Source organism: Orbicella franksi, chromosome 7, assembly GCF_964199315.1.
Source record: "Orbicella franksi chromosome 7, jaOrbFran1.1, whole genome shotgun sequence".
Classification (NCBI taxonomy): Eukaryota; Metazoa; Cnidaria; class Anthozoa; order Scleractinia; family Merulinidae; genus Orbicella; species Orbicella franksi.
The window spans coordinates 13,632,223-13,641,489 of record NC_138151.1 but is presented as its reverse complement, the minus strand read 5'-3'; the positions used below and the strand labels follow the sequence as shown (position 1 = coordinate 13,641,489).

The window sequence follows — 9,267 nt, the reverse complement described above, 5'->3', positions numbered from 1 at the left end:
CACCATGATTGCTGTTGATTATGTCACATGGGTGCAAGATCCCTGGGGTGCCCGTCGGAAAATTTGAATTACCCCTCAGGGAGACCCATCTGGGGGTGACTCGAGCTTTATTGACCCTTAAAATATACCAGTTTAAAACAGACAGACAACGTTTTTTAATTATTCCTTCGAGTGCACCCTAAAAGATGCCTGAAAAGCCCGGTTTAGAAGTAAGACTAAACATCATGATTTACACCACTAAATGAGACGACGAGCACACCCAACCTCTTCTACATGAAAGTCTACCCCCCCTCCTCGAGGGGGGTGCAAGATGACGGAGACGCGCAGTTATTTTATTTTATTTTTTCCTATTGTTATTTTTATTATATATATTTTTTGAGGGGCTGGGGGGTGGGAAGTGAAATTCGTCGCGAGGTTTACTCTGGTCTCGCAACGCCTAACTGCCTCTGGACTCGATGGGTGTGGTAGAAAAAACAGACTTAGTTAAAACAAACCAAAAAGGGAAAGAGATGGCTGATTAGACTGGAAAAGATTGGGACGAATTACGAAGGACTGACATGAAAATTTTAAGCCATTTGTTTTTCAAAGCATCATCTGTCGCGTAGCTGAGGTAACTATAGTTGACGAGGTTGAAAGAACTCAGTATTCGATATTCTCCCAACTAGTGCTGATCGCCACGAAGGTAACTAGTAGAGAGAATTTGAATTTTGATGTTAGAGTTTTCCGGGTCGACGGAAAGATCTTTGCATTTTCAATTTGGAGGAGTACGTGAAACTTCTAGCAAAAATTCAAAGTATGAAAAATAATAATGGAGTAAACCACGCCCTGAAAATAACATTGACAATGCAACAGGTTTGAAATATATGGGGAAGATATCTGTTATGGTAAACATTGTTTTCGTTATTAAATATTAATGTGCGGTCGAGCAAGAGAACTCGTTTTTTTTTTCCTGCCAACAGCTAGCTCTCTAATTAGTAAATTAATAACAGCGCCTGATATTACTAATATCTTCGCTTTAACGGCCTTAAAGAAAATTGTCTTCTGTTGTCACTTTTGTCACGAAAACGCACGCTTATTAACAGTTAAACGGTAAAAAAAAATAGTAATAAACCAGCAGGCGAAAATAACAGCTGATGTATAACTATTCAATTAAAAGTTTACCTGTTTGTTTTGGCGTCATGGTTCCTAATGGAACTAATGTTGCGTATAGCATTTCCAAAACAGGAAAATTGAGCTAACAGCCGCCACGCTGTGGATGTTAACGCTAAACGAGCACGCGAACATCGAAGCTTGTTTATTTTCGTTACGACAGTGAAAACAGCCGTGAACTTTGCGTCCAAAACGTTAGTTAGTTAGGGATCTTTTGTGAGTTTATATTGATACGCTACAGTCATACAACAAACTTCCAAACCGCTTCTTTGCGTAGCGTGCGGTCTCTAAGTTTCATAACTAGCTATATATTGATACGTTTATATTAAAAAGGTTTGTCATACCAAATTGAGGCAAACCGTTGCGTGAAATGATTGTTCACTTTAACGGCAAAAACACGCAAAAATGACATGATAATGGAGTTAGTGCCATGTAAAACACCAGCAAAACTCCTGTGCACCTGCGAAGGGTACTTTCGTTTTTTCTTTTCAAATTTTTTTTCAATTTTTTTTTTTTTAGATCTGACTGAGACATAAAGAAGACTACTTTCATACTTTCTTGGCTCTGATCATTATTAGCAACACAGAATTAGACGATGCTAGGCTTAAAAATAATTAGTGCAAATTAAGGGTTGACTTTTGACCCATGGGAGGGATGTGTTAAGAGAGATTAAATTGTATATTCAATCCGTCGATTATTCTTTGAATGTGGAGCGAGCCAGCGAACGTATCTTTGTGACAAGACTTCACCGTATTCGTTACGAGTAAATGGCATTTATACTTAACCACTCTCGTCTCCAGAGCCTTCTACTTCTATCTGTAGCGACATTTTCAAGGGAGTAGCTCTGGGGACGAGAATAAATCATTGATTGAATCTTACTCACTCTCATTCCCAGAGCATCCGTTTCTTTGGTCACGTGGTCGTCAACGAAATTTTAAGACGAGTAGTACTGGGGACGAGAATGAATCTTACTCAGTTCCCTTAGGCGGTGACTATGGACATGCGCAGATATATCCAACTCACACATGAAAGACCTGAGTAGAAGTCCGTTTGGACCATTCCTAATTTGCCCAGTGTGTCAGTTAAAGTTGTATTGAACTTCTCAAATGATTCAGCAAGGCGTTAAATTTTAGTTTGTAGGAGTGAGTGGGCGCGAGATTAAAGTTGTCGACCCGCGGGCGCGAAACTCCAGTAGTTAACAAGTATATCAATTATACAAGTGTCAGAGCGTCGAAGGTGTTCTGTTGTCAGTATTGAGTTTACATCATTTTATTTTAATTATTTTCCGACTTTGATAAAAAAAAATTGCTTTCATGTGGCAATTTTTGAGGTTGATGGAACAATATCCTAAAAGCTTTAAACCTACCGGTAACGGACATTTCACAGAAATATTAATTACCTGGTAAAGAAATAATTATAGATCGATTTGTTCTTACCCAAGTATAAATTTTAAAAGCGTTTATGAAAACTGATCACTCTCTAGTGTCAGCTTCACAAACAATCATTCCTCAATTGTCAAGAAGCAGTTCCTGTTTTTTTGGGGTTTTTTTTTCCTAACTCTTAATATCACAGTCGGAGTAGAATATAAATTCGCTCTCATGTTGGGAGACTAGTATATGTCATGGAAAGGGTAAATGGAATTTTCGAGTGGGTCTGAGTGAAATGCACTTCCTATGAACGTACTTAGACAGCTTGAATTGTGAACCCCAAATATTTCCTTCAAAATTGGCTGTAATCAAAGAACACAATACATGCAGCACTTTAACTATGGTGCCACTGTTCACATGTGTGGTTCATTTCATATGTTCATCGATCACTGAATGTCGAAAAAACATTTCTAGTGGTAGTTACCACAAACAAAACGGTGTTAATCTTTATTTTAAAGTTCTACCAAGGGTACACTCATGAAATGGTTTAATCCTGTTTATATTTCTTGTTAAGCTTATTCCCTAAAACGTTTTTCTAAAAGAAACTTTCGAGGATACAGTAGTTCCAAGATATTGAAATAACAATGAAATGCAAATCGGTCCAACTTGAGCCGAATTGAACGTTTCACGCAGATTTTCTTCACAGCGGAAAGTTCTATGTCGGAAATGTTTGCTGCCTATTAGCATCTTGATGTCTTAACGCAATTTTATTCTTTTTTCACAGTCTTGCCGCCGAACCAACCACATTGTACCACGCAGCCCGCCGCATATCCATTTGAACCACCGATAATTTTAACAGCGCAGCTAATAATGTTGGCTTGACAGAAGCCAAGTGCACCTGTACTCAAGGTCAATTTACTAACAACGGAGTTGGCCAGCTACTCGCGACATAATTCTTGTTTTCTGCACTTTGTGACATAAACAAGACATTTCGAAGCCTTTTACAAGCTTCTTTTCTCCTCTTCCCATGCACTTCTGCCGTAGTTAATACTCCCGTTCAACGGAGAGAAAATACCAAACCGTCGACCCTGCTAATTTCCTCGCGACGGCGAACTAAGAACTTCCTGTTTTCCTTTTTATAGTCTAAGTAATTTGAAAAGGACGCACTCGTTTTGTGTGTTGCATTTAACTATGCATCGGGTTGTTAACAAGTCTAAATAAAAAAAAACAGTTCTCGTTCAAGTGCACAAGTGCACAACGGCAGTCTTTTAGTGTGTTAAATTGTGGGTTACTGGCAACGTTAATATTATTTTTTTGTCTGAACAATGGCCACGCCACTTGAAAAACACGCAGCGAGAAGCGCCGTGAATCAACGGTTTTAATTATTTATAAATGGTATTTAAATTTCCCAGACAAAGAGATAAACAGCTGATAAAATAGTAAAAATCGTTTAGATTAGCATGGGATGAGTCATTTTTCAGATAAAAGCACATTTGAACTTGCTTTGTCTTCGTCCTTTGACTTTCACCTTGTCTTATTTTCTCACTCCTCAAAGTGGCAAGACAAACTTTTTGAACTTTTATTGGTAGATAAATTTGGGTTCATGACGTCTGTCTCCGTGTACTTTGCCAATACGAACTAATGATCGTCTATTTTGTCGTAATATGTGGGTATTTTGTTAAATGTAGAATTCGCGAAGCCATCAAACGTTATTTATAGTGCGCAATTACCTTCCTACGGTGAATACATTTCGACTTCCGCTTGGCTAAGCGACTTTTTATTTCGTGATAAGCGATTTTTGATTTATCCATAGAAACATTTTAGATCAAAAAAACGCACGCGCCACATACATCTAGGTAAGTTATACTCACAAGACAACATTAAAACTGTCGCGCCGTAATTTTGCCAAGGTGTAAAACATAACAAAGGACGTCAGCATAGTGAGTCGCTTTTGTTTGCAGAAGTGCAAGCTTCAACAAAAAAGTAATAAACAGTAAACATGTCTTAATTTGACTTTCAATTCCTGTTTAAAACAATAAGTGACCATTAACACCGCGGCTGTGTATAACCAATGCGAGCAGCTTGACGTATAACTGATTTTTTTATTATTAAAGGCAAGAGCAACGTATTGCTAGCTCATTCATTGAAGAGCTACAGCGCGCGTGATACGCAACTTTACAACCATGTTTAATTCACTCCAACTTGCCATTTGCATCGGGATAATTCTCAGACCAGTGTCTTTCGCAAGAAAGATTTCACTCGAGGTGAGTCCTAAAAAGTGTTTTGTTCTAATGTTTTTTCATGTAGAGCCTCGTGGTAAGATTTCTCTCGAATCTTCTACTAAGAATTATTCATATCATTGTGTTACTGTCTTTTATTTTTATAATATTACTTTCATTTGTAGATGGTTACGAAAAAGAAAAGTTTTGTGGAACCAATTCAAGTCATTTAAAAGCAAATGCAGTCCTTCGATTGGCAATAGACAGAATTATGATTTAGAATTTTTACCTCATAAAACAACCATGAAATTTGCATTTTATTTTTTCTTTTAAACACTCTGTTTGATAACCTGTTGCACGATATTATTCACAAGTAATATTATCCAGCTTTTTATATATTTTTACTGTCACTTTTTATCCTTGTAATGCGCAACTAAAGGAAGATAAATTTTACAGATAAATCTTCTTCAGGCAATAATGTTTTTATAGTCTTCAGTACCAAAGTAAACTGTGGTTTGAACTTGGTTGGGTAAAGTTCGTTCTGAGATAAGAATGACTGTGATCAAACAAGGGGCTATTGTAAACACATGTCACCAATAGCATGTCGTGACTACATTATTCTATAGCTCTTTCAGCGGCATCACGAGGACAGAATTTTCGTATAACCTTGTCACGTTCAAAAGATGTTGCTAAGAAATGCTATGCTACGAGAATTAGCATTCGAAATTCATGTTATGGCGCCATTCTGTCGTCCATGGGCTAATGTCGCTTAGCAACACGAGACTTGTGTCAAAAACTGCTAATTGCTTTCGTCCCAACACCATTCTCATCCCCAGAGCGTTCAACGACATTTTTTAAACGAGTAGCACTGGTAGACTGATAGACAAGAATGTCCCAACACAAGATATCCTCGCCCCAGGACCTTCTGAGGTGTTCGTTCAAATTGAAATGGCTACCAAATCCAAGATGGCTGCCTAGCGAATTCAAGATGGCCTCCCAATGCTAAATCCAAGACGGTGGCCAAATACAAAATGATGGCTAGTCGAAACATACAGACTGTATGAATGGCCGCCATCTTGGATTTACACCCGAATATCTTTCAACTAGGTCATTAGGATTTTTCCTCTGAGCTCTTAAACTCAACGAGTAGCTTTCAGGAAAGATCTCAAAATGACTGAGGAACTATGGGAAAAAAATTGAACATACCGAAGTCTGAGATAAATCTTTTTCCTCACTTGCACATTTCGCTTTGTAGGACGAAACTGCCGTCATCCGGGAATTCAACGAATTTACTCCAAGAAAGATACCCAGGTACAACCTTTTCCAGCAATCCAGGAGAGGTAAGAATCTAGTTTCTTTTCTGTGTGTGGTCACCATGGAAATCTACACTGCACACTTACACAAAGGTCAAACTCACTGTGGGTCAGCAGTTGCCGCCAAAAACTCCACTTATAAACATCTAAATTTCCAAGAGTCCTCCACTCAAAGACCAAAAGTTAAGACAAACTTCCACACGCTACATATTTAATCCACGTAGATTTAATGGCTTGTTATTTGTTTCTCCACAGCCTTTTGTCGCTTAAAACCTTCACAAACTTCGAGCTAGTAAAAACCGGAAGCCCGGCGATGGCGTTTTTCGTTTAGCCGCTTTGAATATGAGACCAAATTTCGTCAAAGTACAGACTACATGGTCAGCGGTATAACGCTGCTGCACAGAGTCTTTTCTGGAAAATATCGCTGACAGAGTAGCCGTGCTTCATCTTTTTTTCTTCCATTTTTAATCAAATTGTGTAATTAATGAGAACTTCCTTTTTCAGATGGAGGACAGTTTCCAGAAGTCGCTTGCCTGCCTCATCCTGAAGTTGTCCAAGTTGAACCCAATGTCATAGACCAAAGAAACACACCACAGTTTGTCACGGTTAACCGCTGCAAAGGGGCGTGTGACCTACCTCTCAACACGGAGACCTGCACACCGATTAAGAAGCGAGATATTTCTGTCGAAGTGTCATTCGCTGATGGCACAAGCCAACCCCGGTACGTTGAAGATCATTTGGAATGCGCGTGCAAATGTCAAAAGGGGTTGGATTGCAAAGCACACCATGAATTTGACGAACAGAACTGTCGATGTATTTGCAAAGAGAGGTGCAGTAAGAATCAAAACCAGGATCCCGTGACATGTGTTTGTACTGACAGAGCAGGAAAACGAAGATACGAGATAATAGAGTACTAGTAGTAATAAATTGATATTTTATAGCTTAAAAGCATGCTGGTTTATAATTAGGAAAAAAAATTGCTGAACACTTTAGTCCGGGATGCAAACTACGTAATAAGCTGATTAAGAGATGGAAATTATGTTCCCGCATTTTTATAATCAAGAATGAAATAAAAAGCCGATATAATTGTAAAAGTAAGTAATAAAAGAACAATAAATGACTGACTTTATATATTGCTCCTAATTCTGCATTATTTTATATACGGCCTGCTAATTATTTAACATGCATGGTAGATAAAAAGTTGTAAGTCATCGCGTAAATGGGTGAAATTTCATGATCATGAATTACTTGACCTCTCTTGTGGTCAAACGTAACAGACAAAGATTGCGATCATCTACTCCGCGAATCGAATTTTAGATGTAACATCTCGGCGTTATCCGACAGCTATATCGAAAATTGTTCTGACAATGTTAAAACGTTTTTGCGAAAATGTTCTAAGATTCGCGGCGTGTAATGGCTAATGCTCCTGTGCTGAATGAACGATAAAAAGATCACAACTGCATTTCCTAGAGGGACAAAATCACAATCGCAAAGCCAGCTCAATGTTGGATTTTAAATGTCTGCTAAGCGCGAGCGTCTAATGTCTAATTTGTGTTTTCAGGTTGTTTTTGTGAATGGTGAAAAATTTTGCCAAACATGTATATGAAGGAAACAGAACTCTAGTTGACGGAAAAATTGCTTCTTCTTGCATATTGTTTTCAAAAGGCGATTCGCCAAAACAAATTCGTCGTATGCTGAAGATTAAATGGTATCCGCGTCGAATTGTCACCATGCGCGCATTGCATCTACAAAACAAAGGGAAATAGTAATGGTTTGCACCTTGTTGTCCTCGCAACGCATCTTTCTGGTCTTTTTTCTCAGATTTTTTGCTAAACTCGAAGAAATTTCTCTCGAACTCAACTTGTATATTTGCAGTACAGTAAAGTCGAGTGTTCCTTAATATACGTCACAGTTACTTGTTAAGCCGAGAAGAACTGAGCCAAAATAGCGGCAAGTTTGAACGTTTTCGAATTGCACTTTAACATTGCTTTTTGCTGAAATCAAAATTTTTTTTGCGCATAAGACTTTTAGATTCAACAAAAACGTAAAAACAAAAATCCGAAGGCAGGCTGGTTAAAAATCAACTTCCCTTGTGGACGCCGCTGAATAATTTATTGTTTATTGGTCTAACCCAGCAAGAAACTTTCTAATTTAAATTAATCAATATTTAACAATGTTTTCTGAGTTTTCCAAGACATTCAACTGAGAGAATTCAAATTCATTATGGGTTAGTGCCTTTGAGTTTTTCTTTAACAGCAACAGGACTATACAAGCTTCTCATCTGACATGATCTGTTGAAATTTTCCGCTTGTCGTATTAAAGCGAACGTAACCCTTTTCCACCTCTTCTGGCAGGTGACTATTCACCTGTTTCCAGTATTACTGGATAAAATTTCCTATGTTTATTGTCAGAATTTCAACTAATGATCTCCCAGCGTGTCGTAACTAATTATAATACATGACCTTCAGTTTTGTTGAAGGCGAATTTTAATAAGCATAACAGACGCCATATGGTAACTCTTTGCAAATAAGGATAGTGACTCAAATTAAAATGTAAACCAAATTCTATGTTGAAGATCAGTGGACCATCCCAGAAGCGTGTGCTTTATCCAGCTCCATTTTCTGTAGCATGAAAAGACAAGGAGATGTTTTTAGTAAGGGGTAGAACCTGCAAGTAGGCTCTCCTTTGAGTCACACACGCTAGCGAAGAGCGAGTCGGCCAACGGAGCGATCCAGCGGGGAGGAGTCTGGTTCCAAAGCACCAAAAAAGTCAGTTCTCGCAGAATAGGAGTATTTCCCCAGCAACGTTAGATTCGCTGTTACCCGTTTAAACAGCTGGATGAGGAGAGACAAAGCAAGAACAGAAATGCAACATTGTGAATTTATTTGTGTGATAGAATCTCTTCGGGTTGAACGTGGCCACTACTGGCTTGGCGGGGTGGCTATTACAATCAATACAAGCAGCCGAACTTTTTTATAATTTACTTGACCTTTTTACTTTTTGCCGCTGGGTAAAAGCTTGTTTATTAATACCTCTTCATTAAAAGGAAAACAGACGCCGATTAAAATCATTCAGCCAAGTAAGACAGCCAAGCGGGAGCTTTGTTTAAGACTTCATTCCAAATCGCATGTTGAATCGTAATAACTTTTAGAACAGAGTCTTTCGCAGAAGAGCTCTTGCTAGGGGGGATTGAAATGGATTTTTTGTCAGGGGGATTCC

General features: G+C 38.4%; 1 protein-coding gene across 1 annotated transcript; it reads left to right on the top strand.

Annotated features, from left to right (window-relative positions):
- The first annotated feature begins 4,646 nt into the window (after positions 1 to 4,646).
- Positions 4,647 to 7,207, top strand: LOC145493089 (vascular endothelial growth factor A-A-like). The gene is made up of 3 exons (XM_081472495.1): positions 4,647 to 4,780; positions 5,991 to 6,075; positions 6,553 to 7,207. Exons 1-3 carry the CDS (start codon positions 4,700 to 4,702, stop codon positions 6,963 to 6,965), a joined length of 579 nt encoding a protein of 192 aa, XP_081328621.1. The 5' UTR covers positions 4,647 to 4,699; the 3' UTR covers positions 6,966 to 7,207.
- Positions 7,208 to 9,267: the final 2,060 nt, after the last annotated feature.

Excerpts from the sequence above, each read along its gene's own strand:
- LOC145493089 (XM_081472495.1), top strand. The coding sequence starts at position 4,700 with ATGTTTAATTCACTCCAACTTGCCATTTGCATCGGGATAATTCTCAGA. Across the intron at positions 4,781-5,990 it reads CAAGAAAGATTTCACTCGAG|GACGAAACTGCCGTCATCCG; the intron begins GTGAGTCCTAAA and ends TTCGCTTTGTAG. Across the intron at positions 6,076-6,552 it reads TTTCCAGCAATCCAGGAGAG|ATGGAGGACAGTTTCCAGAA; the intron begins GTAAGAATCTAG and ends TTCCTTTTTCAG.